We start from the raw sequence: 24,208 nt of genomic DNA on the forward strand, positions 1-24,208 counted from the left end.
GGAAAAAAAAATCTTTTCGCTCCCTTTTCTAGCTGTAACACTGGTTCTTAAACATGAGGACAGCCCCACCTGGCAATGCAGAATGTGTTCAGGGAAGACAAGATACCACAGAAAAACTCCACCTGGCCTCTATCTCCCTCTTTTTATGTCCATTCTTGTCCTCCAAAGTTCTCTCCCCTGGTAACCACACAAAGGGTGCAACGTTTTCTTTCCTACAAAGAAAGGCTGAGAGAGCTGAGGTTGTTCAGCCTGGAGAAAAGAAGGTGCTGGGGAGACCTTATAGAGGCCTTCCAGTACTGGAAGGGGGCTTATAAAAAAGATGGAGAGAGACTTTTTACACGATCCTGTAGTGGTAGGACAAGGGGGAATGGTTTTAAACTAAAAGAGGGTAGGTTTAGGTTAGATATAAGAGGGAAATTGTTTACTATGTGGGTGGTGAGGCCCTGGCACAGGCTGCCCAGAGAAGCTGTGGCTGCCCCATCCCTGGAGGTGCTCAAGGCCAGGCTGGATGGGGCTTTGGGCAACCTGGGCTGGTGAGAGGTGTCTCTGCCCATGGCAGGGGGCTGAAATTAGGTGATCTTTAAGGTCCCTTCCAACCCAAACCATTCTGTGATTCTATGATATCCTCTAGTTTGTATTGACTGCTTCACCTGTATGTCAAAAATCAAAAGGAATCACCATATTCACATATTCTGCAAGTGGAGATGCGTCATATCAGCTAAAATTACTTATTTGATATTCATGGTTGACTTGAATATCACCAAAATTTGGTGCCTTGGTCCTAGGACTGCGTGATCTGATGTGGTGACTGATGTGATTTGGTGAAGACTGAATCCTGCGCTTTGCAACCAAAATACAAACTGACCCAAAAACACAGTGGCAGAGAAATGTGATGCTGTCTTGACTTTTTTTTGTTTGTTTGTGTGGTAAAATAAAATTGCACTTTGCTTCCAAATTCAGGTATCATTAAACTCCGCCGAAGCCCGCTGCCCAGCCTGAGGGGGCCGCAGTACATTCTGAACATCACTGCCATAGACGACAACGTCTCGGGGGGGCCCACCCCTCTCAGCAGTTTTGCTGAGGTTATTGTAGGAGTTAATGATGTAAATAACAACAAGCCTGTCTTCAGAGAGGTAAGATGTCTTTCTGCAGATACTCTTTTCCCATCGTAGCTGGGCTTATAAATTCTTCTTGGCTCCTGGTGATAGCTGCTGGGCTGAAGGGACTGTGTAAAGCTGAATGAGTCTGTAATCGAACACATTTCTTCACGCTTAAAGAGCAAAGTCTTCATTCTCTTTTTTCCATCCTCTTTCTCCCTTAGAGCTTGATTTCTTTGTGACTATGTGTAATAGAAGTGATTTTCTTCTGAGTTTTCCTATGTGCTGCCATGGTGCAGCTAATTTGTGCGGCTCGGTGTAATACATAGGGCTGGATTTTGGGTTTATTTTTAGTGCACTTACTACAGTGACAGCACCTGGGTTCTGGAGAACCAGCCTCCGGGGACGTATGTGCTGCAGGTGGAAGCCTACGATGCAGACCTCGGCGTTAACGGGGAGGTGAAGTACGGGCTCATGCACCGTGACGGAGCTTCCCTGGGCTTCAGCATTGATCCAGACACAGGTCAGTGGCTTCCAGGTTACTGAGGTAAAAGGAAAACGCTGTGGTATTCTAGTGAGAGTGCTGCTGTAGGTTAGCCATAAGAGCTTATAAAAAATAATGGGAAAAAAATAGAGTAAGTGGGTAACCATCTGTATAGATTCAGTTGTTAGTGACTTAGATGGCAAATTGAGTAGGGTAACAAACCCCTGGTCGATGTGAAGGTAAAAAGCTATTCTGAGACAGTGGCAGTCTTGATGTACTTCAGATGAAGGAGCTATAAAAGTTGCTGATGTTCCTGTAGTCAAAACAGTCAAGTGGGATACTTGCATGTTGGTGTCCAGGACCCCCCAATAGACTGGAGGAGCCAACAATAGGGAAGCAGAGTCCTTGTCTCAAGCATAGTGCAGGTGGAGGTCTGGAAGGGGCCCCAAAAAGGCCACTTTAAAGTCTCACAACCAGAAGAAAAGAGCTGAGACAGGGAGAGACTTGGTCATCAGAGAGGAAAAGCTGAAGACAGGGCGAAACATGTTCAATTTATTAACTGAGCTACATGATTCTACCCTGTTTCAGTCTGTTCAACAAGGCTTTGACTACATCACTTAAGATTCCTGTGGTGTGACTCTTCCCCAGAGCAATAATGAGCTTAATGAGCTTTCAAATGTCTTCCAAATATTCAGTTACTTGGGCTACCAGTGCAATAGCCCTAAGGGACATCTCTTGAGAAGGCTGCTGACCACTGGTGCTGTCTGGCAAGTGAAGAAAGGAGAGACAGGACTTGCAGTTGCTCTGGTCCGAGCCCTGCCTTGCAGGGTTGGACAAGGATTGAGCTTTACGGTTGTGCTGCGTGCAGGTGTAGCTCCCTCCTGTGCGGCAGCAGCGCCGGTCCCTTTCTGCAGGCTCAGTCCCGAGGTGTCTGTGTCCCCAGGGGTGATCACCACCACGCAGAGCTTTGACCGCGAGAAGCAGAGCGAGCACACGCTGATTGTGACCGCCACCGACCGAGCGCAGGAGCCGCTGGTCGGCGTCTGTCAGATCCCCATCTTCATTGCTGATGTCAACGACAACGAGCCCAAGTTTGAGAACAGTCGCTATCAGTGTGAGTGATGGTTTTCCTGCTACCACAACGTGAACCTGTTTAGTAGTTCCTAACAATGACAGTCAGTTTTTAGGTGACCGATCTTTGCTGCCAGCTAAGCCAGTTACTGCTTATCTCATTGTCAGTGGAAGAATGCAGAATTAATAAATCTCATAAGTGTTTTATTTATTACAATACTCTCTGAAACACTGACAGTTTTCAGTCCTATGAACCAGGCAGATCTGATCCCTTTCCTCCGTGGCTTTTTCCTGCCCCATTTTTCTGCACTCTGAATTTTTATTCAGCATTCCCCGAATCGAAACATGACAAAAGCTGAGAAGTCAACGACCCTGGTGAGAAGAGCAGTCATCATCGGTGTCTCTTTGATACAGTGCCCCGCTTCAAATAGGTTGGAGTTGTGTTTATCTCTTGTCAAACAGCCTGAAATCCTTGGCTTATGGCCTACAGTTGGCTGTGAGCCCTGATCCCTCCTGTGCTCCTGAGCTAGCTTTTCCCATTTGCCCTGGTGCCATTCCCTTTTTCATCCCCCTACGATGTGCTTTTCAATGATTTACCTTCAGCTGCTGCTTCCCCAGTAGAGTCCTGCACTTCAGGACTTTTTATGTCACCCACAAATGACAAGGATGCTTCCTAGCTGATGAACTGTGACAGGCTTTTCTTGCATAATTGCCTCACCAAGAATGGCAAAAAATGGCTGATGATGTGGGTGACAGCAAGTCCATTTTGGAGGTTTTGACCGTTCAGTGGAAATGTCACATAGGGCAAAGCAGTGACCAATGTCTTATTAAAATGAAGAGGGCTCATAAAAGCGTTTTAGGACACAGCAGAGGAGCCCCTGAGACAAAAGTAATGTTTGTGCAAAGATGAACCTTTCTACTGTTCCTTCAAGTATGTTCTTCAGGTGAATCTGCCCATGATTGTTTTTAAAAGTAGTGAAGCTGAAAGGTTGCATTTGGTAGTTATGATGACTTTGGCATTTCCAAGGAATAGGTGGATTTTGGGGGAATTTTTTCATGAGCACAGGTGTGGTGGACCCAACACAACAGGAAACCTGCAAAGGTCCTATAGCGTAGGCAGCCCTTTGGGACAGGGAAAACGCAGAGGTCACTTTAATGTGTAGCACTTTGCCAGCATGTATACGTAAGTAATCAATGTTTGTACATCACAGAATTAAAAATAGCTTCCCCTCTAACGAGATCAAACGCCATTAGTCACAGGTTCCTGTTCTTCTCGGGAACTGCTGGTTCTTGATTCCTGTGCACTAGGATGTTGGTCAAATCCCGCATTTAAGCCATGTATTTTATCATCTGCATAGAAAGCAGGCATTAAACAACTGCTTATCTCTGTGCAGTGTGTGGCATAGTAATTGCTAGCTATGCCAGCAGCAAGTAGAAGTACATGAAATAAGAGAATGACCCTTCCAAGTAATTGTGAATGTGTGGTGTTTTTTTTTCACGATGTGATTTAGCAGGATTTGACTATAAAAGTATAAATTTAAACACAACGAAAGGATATTTTACAGTGTTTCTTAGCAATAAATTCCATTTTCATTAATCTATTTTAATGCCAGTAAATCTTTTCTGAGAGTAGCTTTGGCTGTTCTGACATACCAGGGACATGAATCCTAGGCCAATTAACTGTCATGGGAATAAGAGAAGCTAATTAAAGCTCAGCTTTGTGTTCATGGAGTTGTGGTGGTTTGCAGTTTTACTGCCCCGTTGTCACAGATTGTAGATGTTAAGGGAGAAAAAAACAGAAGACATGAGCAGACCACTTTATAAATAGTGTGAAATGCTGATTTTCCCACCTCAAAAATGCTGAAGTAGACCTGCTCACTATTTCTCATGATTTTGATGGCGTCCTTGCTAGGAATCGGGAAGACAAAATGAATTACTCCTCTGGGCACTGGGTACCTCATCTGTGCAGCTTTTTGCTGGCAGATTTTTAGATGATGGCTTTAAAAGTGAAGGGTTGGTCTGCCTAGGACCACTGGCACAAAGACACAGCCTCTGTTGCAGGTGGATTGCTGGAAACACGGAGCGAGACCTCAAGACCCAAGGCGTTATGCTCTGTGATCACCTCCTGCCTCCCCGTGGGGATGCAGTCACTCACATTGAGCATTGATCCTGATCATACAGAACCCTTCGTGATGCCAGACGTGGTCGCAGAGGGACAGCAGCACCCAGCAGCTGTCAGGGTGACAGTCCCCAGCTCTGTCCTGATAGAGGCTAGCAGGGACTTGGGGCTGACGTGGTCATGGATGGCCTGCACCAAAAGATAAATAAATGCCAGCAATTCTTCTGTGAGGGGGGTTATGAGGTTTAACATGCTACCCTGATTGAGAAAGCAGTGATAAAACCTGGCTTTGCTGCGAAACGAGCTGCTCTGAAACACCAGCTTCATCGAGGAAGTGGCCCAGGGAAGCCCACGTCCTCAGTCTCTTCCAGATTACCACTAAAACCTGGGATGGGAATTATCTAAAGGGCAGTGCTGTGCTGTACATTTGGCATTGACCTGTAAAGATCCCTCTCATGTTTACTGATTGTTATGTGCAGGAGTGTTCCTGTTACACAGCTCAGTCAATGACAACCAGTCCTGCTGATAATATCTCTGTCTTCTCAAAGATTTCCTCAGCGAAGACACTCCCGTGGGGACGAGTTTCCTCCGCATTGCAGCTCATGACAGTGACCAAGGCGTGAACGCGGCCATCACGTATTCAATGTTAGAGCGTCAAGTGGAGTACTTCCAGATCAACCCCAGCACGGGCTGGGTGTATGTGAACCGCCCGATATCCCAGGTAATGTCACTGCCTGCTGGAACCGAGCAGCCCCGACCCCTCACACCCATCACAGAGGGTTCATTGCTGTCTCTTGATTTGTACAAAATGCTTTGCAAATATCCTCCATCTGCTTTGTTTCGTAGGCCACTCGCATTAGTTGCTATGTTGTAGCAACAGATGGAGGCAACAGAAGCAGCACGGTGGAGCTGACCGTAACCATCACCAGCGCCCTCAGCCACCCGCCCCGGTGGGAGCGGAGCAGATACTGGGTAATCATCCCTGAAAACACCACCCGTGACACCAGGGTAGTGGTACGTTAAAAGTATGACTAATTCCCTCCCTCTTACATTCGTTTCATCTTCTTCCTCTGTTGTGCTCTCTCTGTGTCTGCATTGGAATCACAGACCCACAGGATGGCTTGGGTTGGGTTGGAAGGGACCTTAAAGCCCACCCAGTTCCAGCCCCCTGCCATGGGCAGGGACACCTCCCACCAGCCCAGGTTGCCCAAAGCCCCATCCAGCCTGGCCTTGAGCACCTCCAGGGATGGGGCATCCACAGCTTCTCTGGGCAGCCTGTGCCAGGGCCTCACCACCCTCTGAATGAAGAATTTATTCCTAACATCTAATCTAACTCTCCCCTCTTTCAGTTTAAAGACATTCCCCCTTGTCCTATCCCTACACCCCCTGACAAAGAGTCCCTCCCCAGCTTTCCTGTAGCCCCCTTTAGGCACTGGAAGGCCGCTGGAAGGTCTGCCTGGGGCCTTCTCTTCTCCAGGCTATGTGTTACAGGCAGGTAAATTTGCTGTCAGTTAAAGACCTGCAGCAAGCCTAAATGTTGTACAAGGAAACTCAGCTCTTCAGAATGGATGTAAACTGTCTCTTGTCTGTTATCGTAGCCATGCATGCACGGTTCTCCCCATCAAACTGAACACTGCACACTTGCAACCCTGCGCTTCATCACTGTATGTGGTGGCTCTTTTCTCCTTCAGACCATCAAAGCCACATCCCCTCTTGGTGATCCCAGGGTTACGTATAACCTGGAGGAGGGTCAGGTTCCAGAGGCAAACATGCCAGTTCGTTTCTACCTGAAGCCAAACAGAGCCGATGGATCTGCTTCTCTTCTGGTCGCTGAACCACTTGACTTCGAGACAACCAAGTTCTTCACCCTGAGGGTCCGGGCACAAAACGTAGCGATGATGCCTCTTGCTTCCTTCACCACTGTTTGTATTAATGTGACAGGTAAGGCCTGCTGTTGTTAGAACAGCTCATTCAGAGCAGTTCTGTTGTTGTTTTTACTGTAACACCATGAATTAAGGTAACGTCCATGAAACTACAAAACACCTTAAACTCTTTGTGCATTTCTATGCTGCAAAAGGAGGTTGTATGGTCATTAAAAAGTCTGTTTGAGACAGTTTCTAAGTATAACTAGGAAATGTGGAAATGTGATAGTGAAAAAATGTGCTGTGTGAATGTTTACACAATGCTAGTACCTGCTTTTATAAGCACAAATAGAAAGATTTCATTTTAATAAGAGAAATCTAATAAATGTCCCCAAGCTATAGAAAAGAGATGTGTATCACTGGAAATATTCTGCACTATAAAAGGAGAAACAGTACAGAGAGCTTGTTTTTGTGGTTGATATGTTTTGTTTTGTTTTGTTTTTGTTACATTCAGAATTTTCTAGTTAACATTGAGGTAAAAACTGTAGAAATGGAAATGAAAATGTTCTTACAACAGAATTTTCTAAGATTTGACCTAACCCGCCTTACAGTGAAATCTCTTCGTGAGGCTCTACTCCTGTAGAACCACATAAAACAAAGTCCAAATTTAATCTCTGCCTTTTGAAGCTTTAGTGGAATTTCTTTGATACTTGTAGTCATTTAGGATTAGAATAAGAATAAATGAAGTCTTCAGCAAAAACATTTGTCTCTGTCACCACCATGGAAATGAAAGACCTAAGTGGTAATTTGAATAGGAGTCTAATGCTTTTGCTTCACTTTATCACAGTGTTGGCTTGTCCTCCACAGTCCACTAATGCAAAAACCCTTCTGTGAGGCAGGGGTGCTTAAAGACAAGCTGTAGATTGTGGAGCCTGTCCCAGAATATTTTTCAGACAGTGCAGTCATTGGTAGCAGAATTTATTGGAAACTTTGTTTTACTCACAAGCAAAAAGCTTCTTAAAATGTGGCTGTTAGGGAAAAGTGCAAAAAGGTTTAGGGGAATATGTAACATTGCTGGGTGTAATCCTCTTACAAAGAGTAACACCAGTTGGATTCATCATGGGTTGAGCAGGGGGATGACCAAATCAACACAGCCATAGCTACCCTTCCCATCTCTTGTGCTCACTCTTCCTACACAACAGTTGTAGGGAGAAAATGCATCAAAAGCTGGCCCATCAAATTGCTGAACATATATTCCCCAGTTTAGCTCTCTCCAGGGGTCAGACAAGGAAGAAAAGCAAGGGAACCACTGATAAAAAACATAACGTGGCTTTGCATTGCCACAATCCAATGTGATCCAATCTGATCTGGCTGCAGATGACCACTTTCAGAGCAGCCTTTTTTTTTCTCCAGGCTGCTTGCCACTCTTTCACAGAATCCAGTGGTTGTGCTGTTACAGTTTGTTAGCTCACCTAGCCCCGTTCTCTCCAGAAGGTCAGTTTTCTGTCAGAGCCACAAAACAAGCAGTGTCAGCACACGGTGCTGCTGGTGGGAGGGAGCATCCCACTGCTTAGAGCAGGATGACAAGAGTGAGAAGGTCAGCATTGCTCCTGTGAGTGCCCAGTGCTTAGGTGAGGGGAGGCTAATGCGCAGCTGCCTCCTAAATAAACGTTAGATCCTACAGCCTAACACAGCTCTGGCTGTCCTGCCCTGCAAAGACCAAGAACGACTGTCTGACACACATTCTTTGTCAACACCAGACTCTGCAATTTGAATTTTCTTTGTATGTCAATCAACACGTAATAAAATGCTGAAATTAACTACTCTGAGCGGTTCTGCTGCAGGTTTCAGTAGATAACCAGCTCTTTACAGACTGGGAACAAAAGGCCTCCTGGTCCTGGCATTCATGGATTTATTATAGTAATACTGCTGGTCAAATTGTTAGCTAGTATCTTATCTGAGATTAGGCCACTGTCTCTCAGAAATCACTCAATGTCTACAAAATGCCTTCTAACAGCTCCCGTGAAAATGGGAAGAACAAAAGTAGGGTTGCTTCTTACTATGAACAATGTGAGTTCTTTCTCTAAGCAAAATTATGGCTCTGGTAAAAAAAAAATATAGAATAAATAAAGATGTTGTTCTAAAAGTCTTCAAACATTTTCTCACCGTGGTTCCAATCATCTTCTTTTGCAGATGTCAATGATAACGTGCCATTCTTCATGTCCTCCAGCTATGAGGTGTCCGTGCCAGAAGGAGCCGATGTTGGCACATCTGTGCTTCAGGTTTTAGCTACAGACTTGGATTCTGGTCTACACGGAGAGGTTTGACCTCACATCCAATTCTTTTCCTCCCAGTAGGCAAGTTTTAGTATAGCAATCAGTGAGAGTGCACAGTCAGCAGGTGACAGGGAAATGAGCCACAAACGCTTGCAACAACTGTCAAGCATTTGTCTAGCATAAGAAGGGGTGCAGGTGGAGAAGACGCTTCTTCAGGACTTTGGGATCCAGTGTCATAGCAAGACGTCCTGATCCAGCAACTGTGGCAAAGCACTGCTGTGTGATTCTCAGGGTTGAAGGAAACATGCATTTTCAGTGCATTTTCCTGAGCCTTTTCCAAAAATCCTGTAAAGTCTCCTGGGAGAGAATTCTGGCTCGTAGAGATCTGCTGGTTTGTAACTCATTTTGCAGCTCCTGTGGAGTAACCTATGTGGTGGAACCATGCCTGGGTGGAAATGTTTCGTTTTTTCTTCAGAAGAAACGAAAAAAGCCAAACCTTTGCTAAAGGGGAAAAAAATGGACAGCTTTCATCAGTGAAGATTTTGATTTGTTCATATTTGAGGGTTTTTTTTGTGGTGGTGGGGTGATGAGGCAGGACAACCTGTTGAACAGGACCCAAACTGTTCTATCTATTAGCCCTGCTTCTTTGGTATCAGAATCTGTGGGTTGCTAGAAGCTGGGGAGGCACCAGGAAAGGTGTCATTCCTCACTTTCTCTGTATTTCTGCTATTTTTGAGCTGTCTCCTACTGACCACAGTTGGAGATGAGATACTGGTTTGATGGGCTTTGCTATGACTGCTACGGCTGTTCTTTTGTTAGAGAATTCTGTTTGTTTGTTTTTATTTTGAAATAGGCAAACAACTTCAAAAATTCTGTCCAAACGTCCTTCCTAAGTGTTGCCACCTTGTGGAGAGGCCCAGGAGGCTGCTGGGGAAGGGAGAGGTTGCAGCACTCGGCCATACAAATGAAAGAGGAAAACACAACCTCCTTTAACTATTTACCTTTTAGGTTCGCTACTTTATATTGAAAGATGCTAGTGAGGACTACAGGTTCTTCACCATTGAGCGCAAGACAGGAATTATTTCCACACATGCATCTTTTGACAGAGAGAAAAAAGCCTCCTACTTGATAGAAGTTCAGTCTCAGGACTCTTCAGAATCTGCTAGGCCTGGTGTCCATGGGCAGCCCAATACAGGTAAAACTAGTAACAAATTATATATTGGGTAAAAGATATCAGAGACTGGATTCCTTAACTTTTCTAGATTTGGGGATGTGTCAGCTGTCTGGGATACGATCAGGTGTTCCACCCCTGCCATTTTTAGTCTACATGTTCATCTTGTATCTCCTTAGACACAGCCTACGTAAGGATTTTTGTCAGTGATGTGAATGACAACGCCCCGGCATTTCCTCAGTCGGTGTATGAGATCAGCATAGATGAGGACAGGGACGTTGGAAGTCCTGTTGTGACGGCGACAGCAAATGATCAAGATGAAGGTGAGCTGACCTGCCCTCCGTGTCTTTCTCTGTAAGTCCTCTTAGCATCCCTGTGTGTTGTACCTAGGGTTAATTCCCTCCTGGGCAAACGAATTTCTGCGTTCAGGCGACAACTGAGCACTTCAGGCATTTGTAGAAGTGAATAGAGAAGTAAACCTGAAGCACCAAATGGTTTTCTTTTTTATTCCTAAACATTTTGCAGCAAACTACTACTATTGTACAGGCAGAACGTTCTTCTCAGATGGATTCTGTCTTAGAGCAGAGCAATCCTGTTATATTTTAGCACCATCCAGTGGTAAAAAAATTTTTAAAAGTTAAGGAATGTTGGCATTTGAGGAAGGAGGTTTAGGAAACGCAAAGCAAAAATAGCTTTTAATATTTTAATAGTGTGTTACTTTTTTATTGTTGGCAAGTGAATGCACAATACATAAATTAGAGGCACATGATTCCCTCATTACCAATAAACAGGAACTTGTCTGTGACCACAAATTATATTTGTGGATAAAAATGCAGACCCTGTGCCCAATCTACCATAAACACACCCATCAGATTACATATATGGCTCGTTCTGTTTGCATCTGTGTCTACATTTTATCTCCTACACACGTTGTAACAGCCTGGTTCTTGGTAAATAAGGTTGCTCTTGGATACATGTCCACCATGTAGAAGTGAATTGAGCATTCAGGGAGTGTGCAGGCTGTGGTCATTTGCTTTCTCTTGTAGGTGCAAATGCCAAACTCAGGTACCAGATCACGTCAGGAAACACAGAAGGAGTTTTTGATGTGGAACCCGAGGCTGGAACTGTCATCATTGTTCAGCCTCTGGATTATGAACAAGAACAGCGTTACGAGCTCCAGCTTGTAGCATCTGATGGGAAGTGGGAAAACCACACTCTTATCATCATCAATGTTGTGAATAAGAACGACGAAGCGCCAGTCTTCACTCAGAATGAGTATTATGGCAGTGTCCTGGAGGAACTCACAGATCTGCCTGCATTTGTTCTAAAGGTAAAATGCTTTTCATGCAGCAGAGCAAAACCTGATTTTTTTTTTAATTTTTTCCCCAGGATTGAGCCATTCACACACACAAAATGGCTCATTCCCAGCCATGCACACAAATCTAAGGAGACAGTATCATCAGAACAGGTAAGCCCCGGTATTAGGAGTTAGCTAGTAACTTTCTGTAGAGAAAAGTTTCATTCTTCTTCTCGCTCTGAGAGAAAGTCCTTCTTCGTCTTTGTATTACAGCTCTGAAGAGTTTCATGAGACACATGTGCTCAGCAGAGCTATTATTATTATTATTCCCACTTGCTTCTTTCTGGAGTTATTTCCTCTTCCCAGAATATAACGGGAAGAAGAATACATTAGCCTGTCTAAACACGATCTTTTTGTTTCTCTAGGCTGTGCATTGATGTTTATTAAAAGAGTGCTTGACCTGAAACTGTGACTGAAACCAAGAGATGTTTGTTGTTAAATTTCATGCTATTTTTGTAGCCTGCACAATACCAACCGACATCAATAAAAGAATGGCGTTTTCCTGGTTTCCGTTGCATAAACACTTCCCTGCTGTGGTTTCTTCTAGGTTTCTGCAACAGACCCCGACCAAGCGGCTGATCAAAATGCCATCAGCTATTCCCTGCACGGACAGGGGGCCGGGAGCGAATTCAGCATCAACGAGAACACGGGCGAGATCAGCACAAACAGGAGGTTAGACCGCGAGAAGCGATCAACGTGGCGCTTCCTCGTTCTCGCAACAGATGAGAGCGGAGAGGGGCTGACTGGCTTCGCAGATGTTATCATAGACGTGAGGGACGTGAACGACAACGCGCCCCTTTTCCTCTGTGTCTCGGCTGGTTGTTTCGTGGGTCACGTCCCTGAGGATTCCCCGGCAGACACGGCTGTTACGGAGATGACCGCGGTGGACTTTGATGACCCAAAAGCTGGCACGAACGCTGTGCTAACCTACAGAATTGTTCAGAACATCCAAAATGAAATTAACCTCAACTTGTTCTCAATTAACTCCGCTAGCGGCACCATCTACACCGTGCTTGGCTCCCTGGACCGGGAGAAGGAGGACAGGTACTTACTGGTGGTGGAGGCCAAGGATGGAGGGGGGCTGACTGGGACAGGCACTGCCACAATTTTGGTGACCGATGTGAATGACCACGCTCCGGTCTTCCTGCAAAGAATCTACACGGCATTCATCTCCGAGAATGCGAGCATTAACACCGAGGTTGCAGTGGTGTCTGCTACGGACAGGGATGAGGGGGAAAACGCCATGGTGACGTTCAGCATCCTCGATGGCGACACCGACCGCAAGTTCTCCGTGGAGACAGACAAAATCAACAACTGCGGGTTCATCCGGCTGCGAAAGCAGATCGACTTCGAGAAGCCTCACGAGAGGGTGTTCAATTTGACTCTGAAAGCAGAGGACGTGGATTTCTTCAGCATCGCTCACTGCGTGATCTACGTGGAGGATGCCAACGACCATGCCCCGGTCTTCTACCCCCAATTCTATGACGTGGCTGCTCTGGGGGAAGACGTGCCTGTAGGCACCAAAGTTGTTCAGGTTTCTGCTGTTGATTTGGATTCTGGCCTGAACGGAAGGTTTTCTTTCCACCTGCTGAACAAGTCCGACCCTGGTGGCCAGTTCTCTGTGGCTAGTGATGGCTGGGTGGTCGTTGCAGGACTGCTGGATTATGAGGCAGTGACACGGTACCAGCTCACCGTTATCGCCACAGATATGGGGCAGCCCCCTCTGGCAGGCAGTGCCACAGTTGTAGTGACTCTGCAGGACGTAAATGACAACGGGCCGAAGTTTGAGGCTCATTATAACCCCGTGGTGTGGGAAAACACAGCTGCTCCTCAGGTAGTCCAAATGAACGAGACATCTGCTTTGCTGTATGCTAAGGACCGAGACACTGCTGCTAACGGAGCGCCCTTCTCCTTCCAGTTACTCAGCAGTTCTGACGGTCCAGGTAACTTCCACTTACAGGATTTCCATAATGGAAGTGCCCAGCTCACTGCGCTGCGTACCTTCGACAGGGAAGTGCACAAGGTCTTCTACCTGCCCGTCCTGATCACAGACAGCGGGGTGCCACCCATGAGCTCCACCAACACCTTAACTGTGAATATCGGCGACCAGAACGACCACCCGCATTCAGCTGGTTACATGGAGTGCCTCATCTACAGCTACGATGGTAAGGCGCTCTCTGGTGCTTGCTTCCAGGTGTAACAGCGAGGCCAAAGGAGCAGCTGTGAGGTCCACAAGAGGACTCTGGCCTCTTCCACATAAGATCTTAGTAGAAGAGCTACTGAAGTTTGCTCAAGCCCACGCGAAGAACAGTAGGTGTGCAAGGGAAGGGACTCCAGGCCACTTGGTTTGTGGGAGAAGCTGAGCCAGCCTTGAATTAGGAGGTTAGCTGGCTGACCTCTGTCACATTTGAGTAATGATCCCTTGTTTTCAGATGCAGTTTTCCAGCAAAGTTAACATTCCAGGGGAAAAGAAAAGAACAGAACTCAGAATGTTGCTGGGCTGAATCTGAATTACTCAGAGAACCTTGTTCCCTGCACAGACTGAACTGAACAGTCAGTTAGATATCAATGAATACTCTTAACTTGAACTCGTGTAAATTGCCTGAGACGTTCCTATCAGCCTTCAGCTGACAAACGCTGTTATTTGTATCTATTATTATTTATCTATTTATATCTGTTATTATATCTATTTGTATCAAAATGTTCTGTCTGTTTTGTGCTCACTCTCAAGTTCAGACCTTGCTGCTTTTTGCTGAGGAAACTCTTGCAAATACTGAGAATTTCTGCTTCTAGCTGAAGTACCAGATCTTTTTGTTAAGTCTGAATTCTCTTTTAGTTGCTTTTTTAAAGGTTAAAGTCACCTGTTCTGCTAATTTCTGGGAGGGAATAGCAAGTGTTTTTAAGGTAACAGAATCAGAAGGCTAGCAGTGTGTTGTGTGTTGCATTCATATTATATAGGAGTCAAACACCAGGGCATTCTGCATACAGCAAAGTATCAAATGTTGTCCCAGCTGCAGGACATGTACAGTTTTCTCTCCTTGTTGCATGCAGCCCTCAGATGTCAGGGTTTCTGCTGTTTCCGTTCACAAGGTGAAATCCCACAGCTTTTGCTCCTTGTGTATCCTTGATTCTTTACTCAGTAGATATATGAATTGAGATACCTGTGGATCTTTCCTTCAGAAATAGCTTTTGGTTAAAAACAAACAAACACCAACATGTATCTGTGAGTTTTTCTTAGAGGAGTTAAAACCAGCAGAATATATGCAGCTTTCCCTCTCACCCCAAAGTCTCACCACCTACTCCAAATAAGCCTGGTTACTGTGTTTTGGACATCCTATCTTGCTGTAATTTCCTCCAAATTGCTATTGTTTTTTGCTCTTTGTCATCCAGTCAATATTTTGGTTGTTCTGCCAAACCCCAACCCCTGTCTAAACCACTCTGTAAGCTGCTTGGGCATGGCAGCTAAAATAATGGGAGGGATTATTGTGGCATTGTTCCTGAATCTCTCTTTTATCTTTCTTCAGAGGTGGCCAGCTTTTTCCTTCCTGACTGCTTTTCCGTGCAGCCTCTGCTTGAGTTTAATCTATGCAGCCATACAGCAAACAAACACCCCTTATTACCCACAGAGGACAGCACGTGGTGTTTACAAACTGGTGCCCATCTTCTGGAAAGAATCATCACAACTATTTCTGTAGAGGTTTTAGGTCTAAGGCAAACCAGGAAAACTGGAGTGGCTGACCTGTTTGTGTAATGGTATCGTTCTGACTATGCCACTTACATGCTGTGTTGTTTTAGGTATCCTACCCATGACCATCCTGGGACAAGTCCGTGCCCCTGATAACGATGACTGGGATCGCAAAATCTACCAATTTGAAGGAAAAACATCAAGGTATTTAGAGAGCAAAATGGAAGTTGGGTGAAATGTATGGAAAACTTGCCTGGATGCTGAAACACAGAATGTATTTAAACTGTCTCTCTTTGAAAACAAGTGTGCAAAAGCACGTTCTTGGTTAGATGCTTGTGTGTAGCTCTCCAAAAACCTTTCTGAGTGTGAAATGACAGTAAGTAATGCCAAATGCCAAACTGATCCATTTCCCATTGCCTGATGGAGTGCCCTATCCACTAGGACACCATTCACAATTCCCCATTTATAGTCATATCCATAAAAAATATCAATGACCCACTACAGAAAAAATACCCACTGACTTCCATCCTCTTTCCTCCAAGCTCCTGGAATTTGGTATTTCAGTGTCACCATTGTTCTTAAACGTTATGTGTGTTGGACGTGTTCCCACCACAGTGTCTGGATTATGAGCAGGGCCGAGATGTCCACGTGCTGTTGAGATGTGTGTTGTGCCTGCTGTGAGTCACTCTCGATGACTATATCTGAACTAGGAGTTCACACAGTTTCCAAAGTTCTGCCTGTAGTAGCCTGAGTCTCCCTACATGGTTTTTATGGCATAGAAGCAGGAAGAAACTTTCTCAATATACTGGTGGAGGTCATTAGGAGCCAACAGGCAATGTAAAAATGTTCTGTTCTGCACTGTCCCTGCATGAGGGACCACATCTGCTGTCTTTGGTAGCTTTCCCAAAACGAAGTGGATCAGAGGAACTATCAGTGATAGTAATTACTTCTCAGCTCTTTAACTTCTCATAGCTTGTTCCTTGGCTTAACTCTTATTACAGGTACTTTATCCTTAATGATAACTCAGGTTTGCTGACTATTAAGGAAGGAACCCCACCAGGAACATACAACCTAAGAGTTAGAGTCATTGATGGAGTCTGGCCAGACGTTGTCTCAACCGTAAAGGTTACGGTGAAGGAGATCAGAGACGATGCCCTCCGTAATGCTGGTTCTGTACAAATAAAAGGTAAGGAAGGTGATGAAGTATGTAAGAATTGTAATACTGAAATCTACCTCTTCAATGTTACTACTGTGTTATTTAGAACTCTAATGCCCTTAAACTTAGGAGCTAATGGCTTGATAGATAAAGGTTTGAAAATACATCTTCATTTGCATGGTTCTCTGACATGTCCTTACTGCATGTAAGGAATATCTCTGGAGAAAAGTCAGCAAGAAATGCTTGTCTGATGCAGGAGAAAAGGTACAAGATTTCTACATCGACTTTTCAACAAAACAGCAATTTATGTTTCAGAAAAAAATCCTCATTTGAACAACTGGCTCCCTGAAATTCGCCAGCTTGTTTCAGTCATTGTGAAAAAATAAAATCTTGACCATGTTTCTGATTTAAAAGAATGAAAAAAAAAAATAGAAATGAATGAGAATTAAAAAGCCTCATTACACAAATCCTAAGCAGAAGCCAGCACGGAAAATTTCAGAACCTAAAAATGAAAACACTCATAAATTTGCAGTTGAGTGCATTTTCTGCAGCCTTAATATTTGTTCTGTCCCTCTTTTATTGCTACAACAGTTGCAAGATAAGTGTTTGTCAGGTTTTTAAATTCTGTTTACAGATATCACCCCAGAGGAGTTCATATCCCAATCCCCTGAAAAAGAGAGTAAATACAACCAGATGAAGAAGCTGCTTTCAGAAATCATGTCTGCCCCACTTGAAAATGTTCACATTTTCAGTGTGTTAAATAGCCCAAGTCAAACCCGAGGCGTTGATGTTTGGTTTGCAGTTTATGGTCCACCCTATTATAAAGCAGAAAAACTTAATGGCAATGTAGCAGCCTCCAGAGCATGGGTAAGTATGTGTGCTACATATGAAACCACAGCATCTTCCCGTTGTGTCTACTCAGATAACATCCACTGCCTAGTGAATGTGCATATTTAGAATGACTGAGGGAATAATGTGTGAGAAAAATGGATAATTTTAATCACTAATGTCAAATAGTCCTTTAACATTTATATTTAAAGTTTCAAATATGAATGCTTTAGAAGCCAGCCTATAAATACACATTGAGTCACCCAAACACCATGAGCAAACTTTTAGGAATGTAAACATGTTTTTCCTATGGAAGAGAGTGTAAAATCCTGTATAAAGAGTGTGTAAATTACCTTTGTACATGCGGTCTTAATATTTCAGTTTATATTCTCCTACACAGAAATGTTCTGTAGCTGAAGCTCAGAAACCTGTGTTCACTCAACACTTCCAGTTTCCTGGGTTAAGAGGGCATAGCAGTAAAATAACTATTACCCAGTGGAGAAACAGGTTGGAAATGTGCATTTAAAATCTAATAAAGTAGCTATGTTTATAATCAGTGCTGCAGTAATAACTCACTGTTGCCAGAAAAGGTGTTTCTTCATTGCCAAGGCCAGTTCACCCTTCTCAATATTAAGGCATAAATCCAAATTAAAAGTACAACTCAGATTCTATGTAAATAATCCATCAGAACTATGAGTGAATAAAACTTATCCACTCTACTTATGATGAATATGACAATATTTTTGTCTTCTAAATGCTCACTCACACTGTAAATGACTTTATATAACAAGGCTTTTGCCTTAACAGCTACCAGGCTGAACTGCCTTTGACTGGACAGAGTGAGGTAGATGTTGGAAGGAAATGGCACAGCAACCAGTTTTGAGAATAAATAAGACTTGGGCTTTTCACGTCTGTCATCTGTGAGCTTCCCCCTTTGTGGAAAAGTCAGATGAATGCAACTAATTGTTCTCCACAGCTGGAAAACATCTTGGCTATAAATATCACCCAGATTGGCATTGATGAATGTGTGACTGCAAACTGCACTCACAGCAGCGGATGCAGCAGCAGGCATGAGCAGAGTCATGTGCCAACGATCACCACAGCTGGAAGTGTTTCGCTGGTGTCTGTGACAGTCCTGAGCAGTGCCCTGTGTGGCTGTGCGGCTCGGGAGAGTCCCCATCTCTCCTGCTCCTCGTACCAGACGAACCCTTGCCTCAATGGTGGCACGTGTGTGGATACTGATTTGGGCTACAGGTTGGTGGGGCTTTGCCCGGGGTGCAGGCAGAGTGCTTCTGCTCAGTGTGTGGGGAGGAGGACAGGAGGCTTGGGGAGGTGTCATTGCATGGCTTCTCGCTGTGACAGATCTGATTGTTGGACTTCACACAGGTCCTGCAAATAAACCTCTTATTTTCAGGTAGGTGCTTTGGTTTGTCATAGCCTCCAGGGAAACCTTAGGGATTTTTCAGGCAGTCATGGTTCCTTTAAGGTCACCCTGCAAAATGTCTTTTGTTTCGTGCAGCCTACCTCAATGTTATTAAACATTTTAATCATGTCACATAACGTCACTTAATAACATCTTCCAAATGTTCCTTGCCTTGATTTTTTTCTTCAAAAATTACGTCTCATAGAGAAAATAGCATGAAGATGAAAAAAACAGTGGGACTGTGCTAGCTCAGAATGAGCCTAGTACCCTTCCAGAAGGGAAACCTTAAGCATGTTTGTTTAAAAATGGTCATCCCAGCATAGGAAGGCTGAAACAACTAACCAGCCTTTTCTGAGGAGCTCTTCTCTTCTCTAGAAGCCCTGGTCGTAGTTAAGACCTGAGCCTGACAGTGCTGCTCAGGTGTAATCAGGTAGAGAAATTTTGCTGCCCAGAAACACTGTTATCCTTGGTAGCACTCTGCCACGTGTTATCTACTCAGTTCTGAGGCTCCTTTACTACTTCTGCTCCATTTTCAGTGGTTTTGTGAGGGGTCTTTTTTAGGAAGGCTCCTTCGTTTACTCATAGAATTATCTTGCTTAATATTAGGCAATTAATCTCACCTTAGATGATTTAGATCTAAAGATAAGTTGTGTCTGTACAAACAAGTGAACGGAGGACGTTTTATAATGGAAGTTTTGCTAGTGCTTATTTAACTCTCACCATGGCCAAGGCATCAGAGGCTCCTGTGATCAGAGTGGAGGGTCCTGCTGTGGGATAAGCCCTTAGCCAGTTCTGCTCACATGGCGGATATTTTTTTTCTTAATTTTTTCTTTTTAATAGATGCAAATGCTCTCCTAATTTCCACGGGCCAGACTGCCAGCAGACAAAGCACAGCTTCAGAGGCCACGGTTACGCCTGGTTCCCTCCTCTCAAGCCTTGCTTTGAGAGCCGCACCTCCTTGGAGTTTATCACTGAGGTCCCCGATGGCCTTCTGTTGTACCAGGGACCAGTAGCATGGGGGCGGCCTGGAGAGCTGAAAGATTTCATGGCACTGGGTAAGTGACTTCATGGGTACTTGTTCTGTGTGGTTGCGTGAATGTGAATTACTTGTAGTTAAAAGTATTGGTGGCTTTTTTTTTTTTAATTTAAAAAATAAAAAGGTTCAGAAAGTTAGTTTTGGTGAATAAGGAGAATGCAGGCCAATTTGCCACCATGCCCAGTGTGTGTCCTGTCACCGTGTTAGAAGCTGAATGTTTTAAAACTGAGTTCCCTCCACTGGCTAAAGAGCTCCTCAGACTAAAATGTGAGGGTGACACAGCCGGTTGCATACAGGAACGTGGTGGGTGCTTATCCTGTAACTGTCTTTTCTCTGCAGAGCTCTCTGGTGGTGTCCCGGTGCTGACTGTGAGCCATGGCTCCGGCGAGCTTTTCCTGCAGCTGTCCCCAAAAGTGAATGTCGCAGATCGCCGCTGGCACAGCATAAAAATTATAAATGATGGAAAGGCAAGTGTAAATATGGGCAATCCTGGCAAAGCACTGATTCCTGTATCTAGAACCCCTTCAGAACCCCTTTTTGTGTCTGTAGAGCTCTTTCAACAATCATCCCATCACTGCAAGGGCAGGGACTGAAGTTTGTCGGCTCAGATATCCCCTTAGTCTTGAGGCAGTCAATCAGAACAAGGCCTTAGAAGTCCGACCCAGCTTTGACATGGACCCTGCTGTTTTTTGTTTAATGATCTATCATCTATTAGTTATTATTACTAATGATCTGTTAATGATCTATTACTTGGATTTATGATAATCCAGGGGATGAGATGCACCCTGGGCTGATGAAGTGAAATATCCTTAATTTCTTGGAGTGAAATTTCACCACCAGGTGACTCACAAAGAAGACAGAAATGCTTTTGTGTAAGGGGAACTTCTTGCTGATGTAACACTGGTGAAGCCATCTGCTTGGTTACCCCTTTATCTCCTCCATAATAGAAAGCAGTGAGTATGTCAGGATCTGGAACAGGGGACCTGGCAGATATCTGCTCTGCTAGCTTGTCTCTTTGGGTTCTGATTTGGCAGCAAACTCCAAGAAAATCCTTCCTTCTCTCTGCCCTGTCAGAGACTTTGCCCGGTCATGGTAGAATCAGACTTTTCGTTTGTACAGCTCCTTAGTTATATGCCAACTCTCCAGATTAGTGTATAGAACTGTTTTAGTATTTTAATAAAGTTTCCTACAATGTAACCACTAGTTAACATCCCCCTTCTGCTAAGTGAAAGAAAATGTGTAGTTAAAATGTACGTGTGTCTCCAGATGCAATTGTTTTAAATAATACCTTTCTCCAGAAAGTGAAGCTGGTTCTTGACCACTGCGTGAACAGCTCAGTTAGAGATAGCAACAGTGTTGGTAAGAAGATGTCCCCAGTGGATCTGTCTGCCTGTGAAGCCTCTGAAGAGACTGTGGAAACTTGGAGGTAAAAAACAAACAGACAAGCAAAACAAACAAACAACAAGCAAACTGGAAACATAATAGCTCAAAAGATCTAAGGAAAAGTATGAGGGAGAAGGAAAAGAAAATTCAGCCAAACTGTAGTAATTCTTTCCACTAATTCTTTCTTTCTTTGTCTTCCCCTCAACATGGGCAGGCTCTTCAGTGGCCATCAGCCCCTGCAGCTGGGGGGCGTTAAGAAGACTTCGCCTTACCACACCTCACAAAAGCGCTTCAAAGGGTTTGTTGGCTGCATTCGCAACGTCGTTGTTGACAGTAAGGTAGGGCTGCTAAAACCGACCTGGGATCCACCAGTGTCAGCTGTGGACACCTGGTGTGATGCTTCCCTTTGTCCTTGCCTAGGTGTATGATTTAGAGCACCCTGCAGAGTCCTTGAACAGCGCTCCCGGGTGCGTCCTTACGGATGAAATGTGTCAGAGCGCTGGGGTGGCCTCCTGTGGTGTCCACGGCAAGTGTGTTGGTGGCTGGGACTTCTTCCGCTGTGACTGCTCCCCAGGATACGCTGGACCAGCCTGTGACAAAGGTACTGCAAGTTCTAGGGAGAAATTCATGCAAGGGTCTGTGGGATCAGCATCAAACACGCAGCTCTGTTTGCCACCACTTTGAGCTGCCTTCTTGGAGTGATTTAGATCTGCAGCAATGTAAATATCCTAACGTGTGTTGAATACAGGTAATGTCACAGATGGGGGTCTTGATGAGACCTGTGGCAAGTGGTTAGATGGGTTGGTTTGCCTTTTTCATCACAACACCTTATTTCTCAGTGGAGAAAGATGAAACATTTTGCATTGGGCATTCTTCCTCTGACCATACTGATCAAAAATAATAGTTTAATGAACACGGTGCTGTTCGTCAGCTTGCAGTGGTCTTAAGAGTGTTTAGGTGCCAGCTTGATATGTTCTATCTGTAAAACCTGGGGACACAACCCTCAAGTCCTCAGGTCCAATTTTCCATCCATAAAAGGGGGATAATTACATTTCCCTCTGCCACTGGAATGAATTGAAGGTTGTGCAATGCCCTTAGACCACAGCGGTGGGTTCATGTGGGGACATAACACGAGGCCAGCTCCAGCAAATGTGGTATCCTGTGCAAAATCAGCATGAAATGTGCATCAGAGAACAAAAGCATACAAGGAGCTGTAATGAAAACCTCAGAGGCATTGTAAGAAATTACTAAGTTTTAGCACAATTCAAAAATCTAAGAAATAAGTCCTTTAATGTGTGAAGTGCTCCTAGTTGCCCGCAGCCATGTGCAGGGCACACATGCTTGAGGTTGGCTCTGGCCTGCACATACCTTCAGCAGCCTTTGCTCAGAAGCAGAAAGCAGACAGGAGTTACAGGTGTTTACTGGGACTTTACCTGCCCTGAGTCTGCTTGATCCCTCTAGGTAGGAATGATGGGGTTGGTTGTAACAAACTATCAGGACCAGTGCCCCATAGCACCCGGGGCTTTGCGTAGCATGAGAGGAGAATTTGCTCCCTCAACCCCTTAATTTGAGTGAGCTACAGGAGAGGATGAGCAGCAGCCATCAGTTGGAAAGGAGCACGTGTTAGGTAGCATTGCATCAATGCGTTGTGATTAATAGACACAATTTGTGGTGTATTGCACATATCCTTTCAGCTTCGTGCTCTTACTTTTCCATCTTGCATACAGAACAATAACACCCTGCAAGCAGCCAGCCCCTTTCTTTCTTTCTCCGTCTCCCACACAAGACTTAAAAGGTGACATTAAATTACCCAGTGGAAGCTTGTCTGCTGCGGTGAGGATTGGCATCATGACTGGCACATTCTAGGCCTGGAGCCTTCATTGTTTCAAGTGTTTATAATGACCACGTAAGCGGTCAATATAGCTCGGTTATTTGTATTAATGTTCTGCAGACAGATGATGCTGGTTTTTAAACATCTGCCTATATTTAAGTCTTATTCTGGTTTGCATTATCTTGGGATGCTGCTTCATAAGCCCAGCTGCTTCTTTGGGACAACTGTATTGATTCCTACCCCACACCACTGTGTGAGAAACCAAATTCTCAGAAACTAATTACTTAAAATCCACAAGTCACATCCTGCTGTATTAGGAAAACTCCGATTGGTTCCGGTTCCTTCTAATATTTTGGGCTGCAGATGCTGGCATTGAGCTGATGCTTTACAAATGGCAGAGCCGCACTCACAGCAAGGAGCAGACAGCGAGGGTCAGGAATCACTGTAGTGTCCCGAGAAAATCCATCCCTGCTCATCAGCTTGAGCCTGCTGCTGCAGAGATACTGAGCAAAAGAGAACAGTGGGGTAGGAAGAGTGATACGAAGCAATAAATTAAAAGAGAAAAGAAAAATAACTTTAGGGAGGAAAAGAGATAGGAGAAACAGTGAGAGAGAAAGAGAATGCAGAAGTTAAGTCTCTATCGTATGATGTTTCATGTCCTGGGAACCAGACTAAGTGCCCCACCACCCATTTTTTGGCACTTTTTGGATTTTTATTTAAGTGGTTCTGACCTCAGCTTAGATGTTGGTGACTCAGCATTCTTCTTGTATAGCCATAAACTTGGATTACATCTTTACTTGTGTGGAAGAAATTTATTTTTTTCAACTAGGCTGTGTCCAGAACGAGGAGATCTAGGACTGCTGTCAGGTAATGAGACTGAAGTGGGAACCTGCTGCATAAAAGCACCAGCCTCTGGGTTTAGTGGTAACTGATTTCCACAAAAATGGAAGCAAATTCATCAAAGTCTCTGCTGGAAGACTCTCAAGTGGATTCCCCGGGATGATGGGAAGAGCAGCTCGTTCTGAGATTTCCTCCTTGTTTTTGTGTGTGCGTTGTGCTTAGTTCTTCCAGAGTGGGCTTTTGGAAGGGACAGCTGGATCCACTACGAGCCGAGGAGCACTCGCAGCGCTCGCAGCACTCGGGTGCGGCTGATGGTGCGCACCCGCATCTCCCGCAGCACCCTGCTCAGCTTGGCCTCTGCAGATGGGAGCGGGTACATGCGGCTGGAGGTGGGTGCCCCCAAAGCTCTTCTGCTCCAGTCCTCTTCATTTGTCATGGAGTATCCCAACGGGAGACGTAGATGCAGTTTCTGGTTAAGGACACCTATTTGTAACGTAATAAAGAGCAAGAATTCACCACATGAGGGCAACTGCTCTTATTTGTGTTGTGAAAATAAAACACAGCCAGAAGATTGTTTTGTCCTGCTTGC

General features: G+C 44.7%; 1 protein-coding gene across 1 annotated transcript in view; it reads left to right on the forward strand.

Annotated features, from left to right (window-relative positions):
* Window positions 1–24,208, forward strand: part of LOC311431815 (neural-cadherin-like) — a 39,926-nt gene that overhangs the window by 9,700 nt on the left and 6,018 nt on the right. The window contains exons 8-28 of the mRNA XM_084509707.1: window positions 961–1,133; window positions 1,452–1,620; window positions 2,525–2,695; window positions 5,320–5,492; window positions 5,618–5,785; window positions 6,463–6,712; window positions 8,827–8,954; window positions 9,918–10,104; window positions 10,260–10,403; window positions 11,127–11,410; window positions 11,985–13,602; window positions 15,233–15,326; window positions 16,124–16,308; window positions 16,913–17,145; window positions 18,083–18,360; window positions 19,370–19,584; window positions 19,905–20,036; window positions 20,868–20,991; window positions 21,163–21,286; window positions 21,369–21,549; window positions 23,842–24,008. Of these exons, the coding sequence (XP_084365833.1) occupies window positions 961–1,133; window positions 1,452–1,620; window positions 2,525–2,695; window positions 5,320–5,492; window positions 5,618–5,785; window positions 6,463–6,712; window positions 8,827–8,954; window positions 9,918–10,104; window positions 10,260–10,403; window positions 11,127–11,410; window positions 11,985–13,602; window positions 15,233–15,326; window positions 16,124–16,308; window positions 16,913–17,145; window positions 18,083–18,360; window positions 19,370–19,584; window positions 19,905–20,036; window positions 20,868–20,991; window positions 21,163–21,286; window positions 21,369–21,549; window positions 23,842–24,008 (5,198 nt within the window). The remainder of the gene's footprint in view (window positions 1–960; window positions 1,134–1,451; window positions 1,621–2,524; window positions 2,696–5,319; window positions 5,493–5,617; window positions 5,786–6,462; window positions 6,713–8,826; window positions 8,955–9,917; window positions 10,105–10,259; window positions 10,404–11,126; window positions 11,411–11,984; window positions 13,603–15,232; window positions 15,327–16,123; window positions 16,309–16,912; window positions 17,146–18,082; window positions 18,361–19,369; window positions 19,585–19,904; window positions 20,037–20,867; window positions 20,992–21,162; window positions 21,287–21,368; window positions 21,550–23,841; window positions 24,009–24,208) is intronic.

The sequence above is a fragment of the Aythya ferina genome, assembly GCF_964211825.1.
Source record: "Aythya ferina genome assembly, chromosome: 2".
NCBI classification, from domain to species: domain Eukaryota; kingdom Metazoa; phylum Chordata; class Aves; order Anseriformes; family Anatidae; genus Aythya; species Aythya ferina.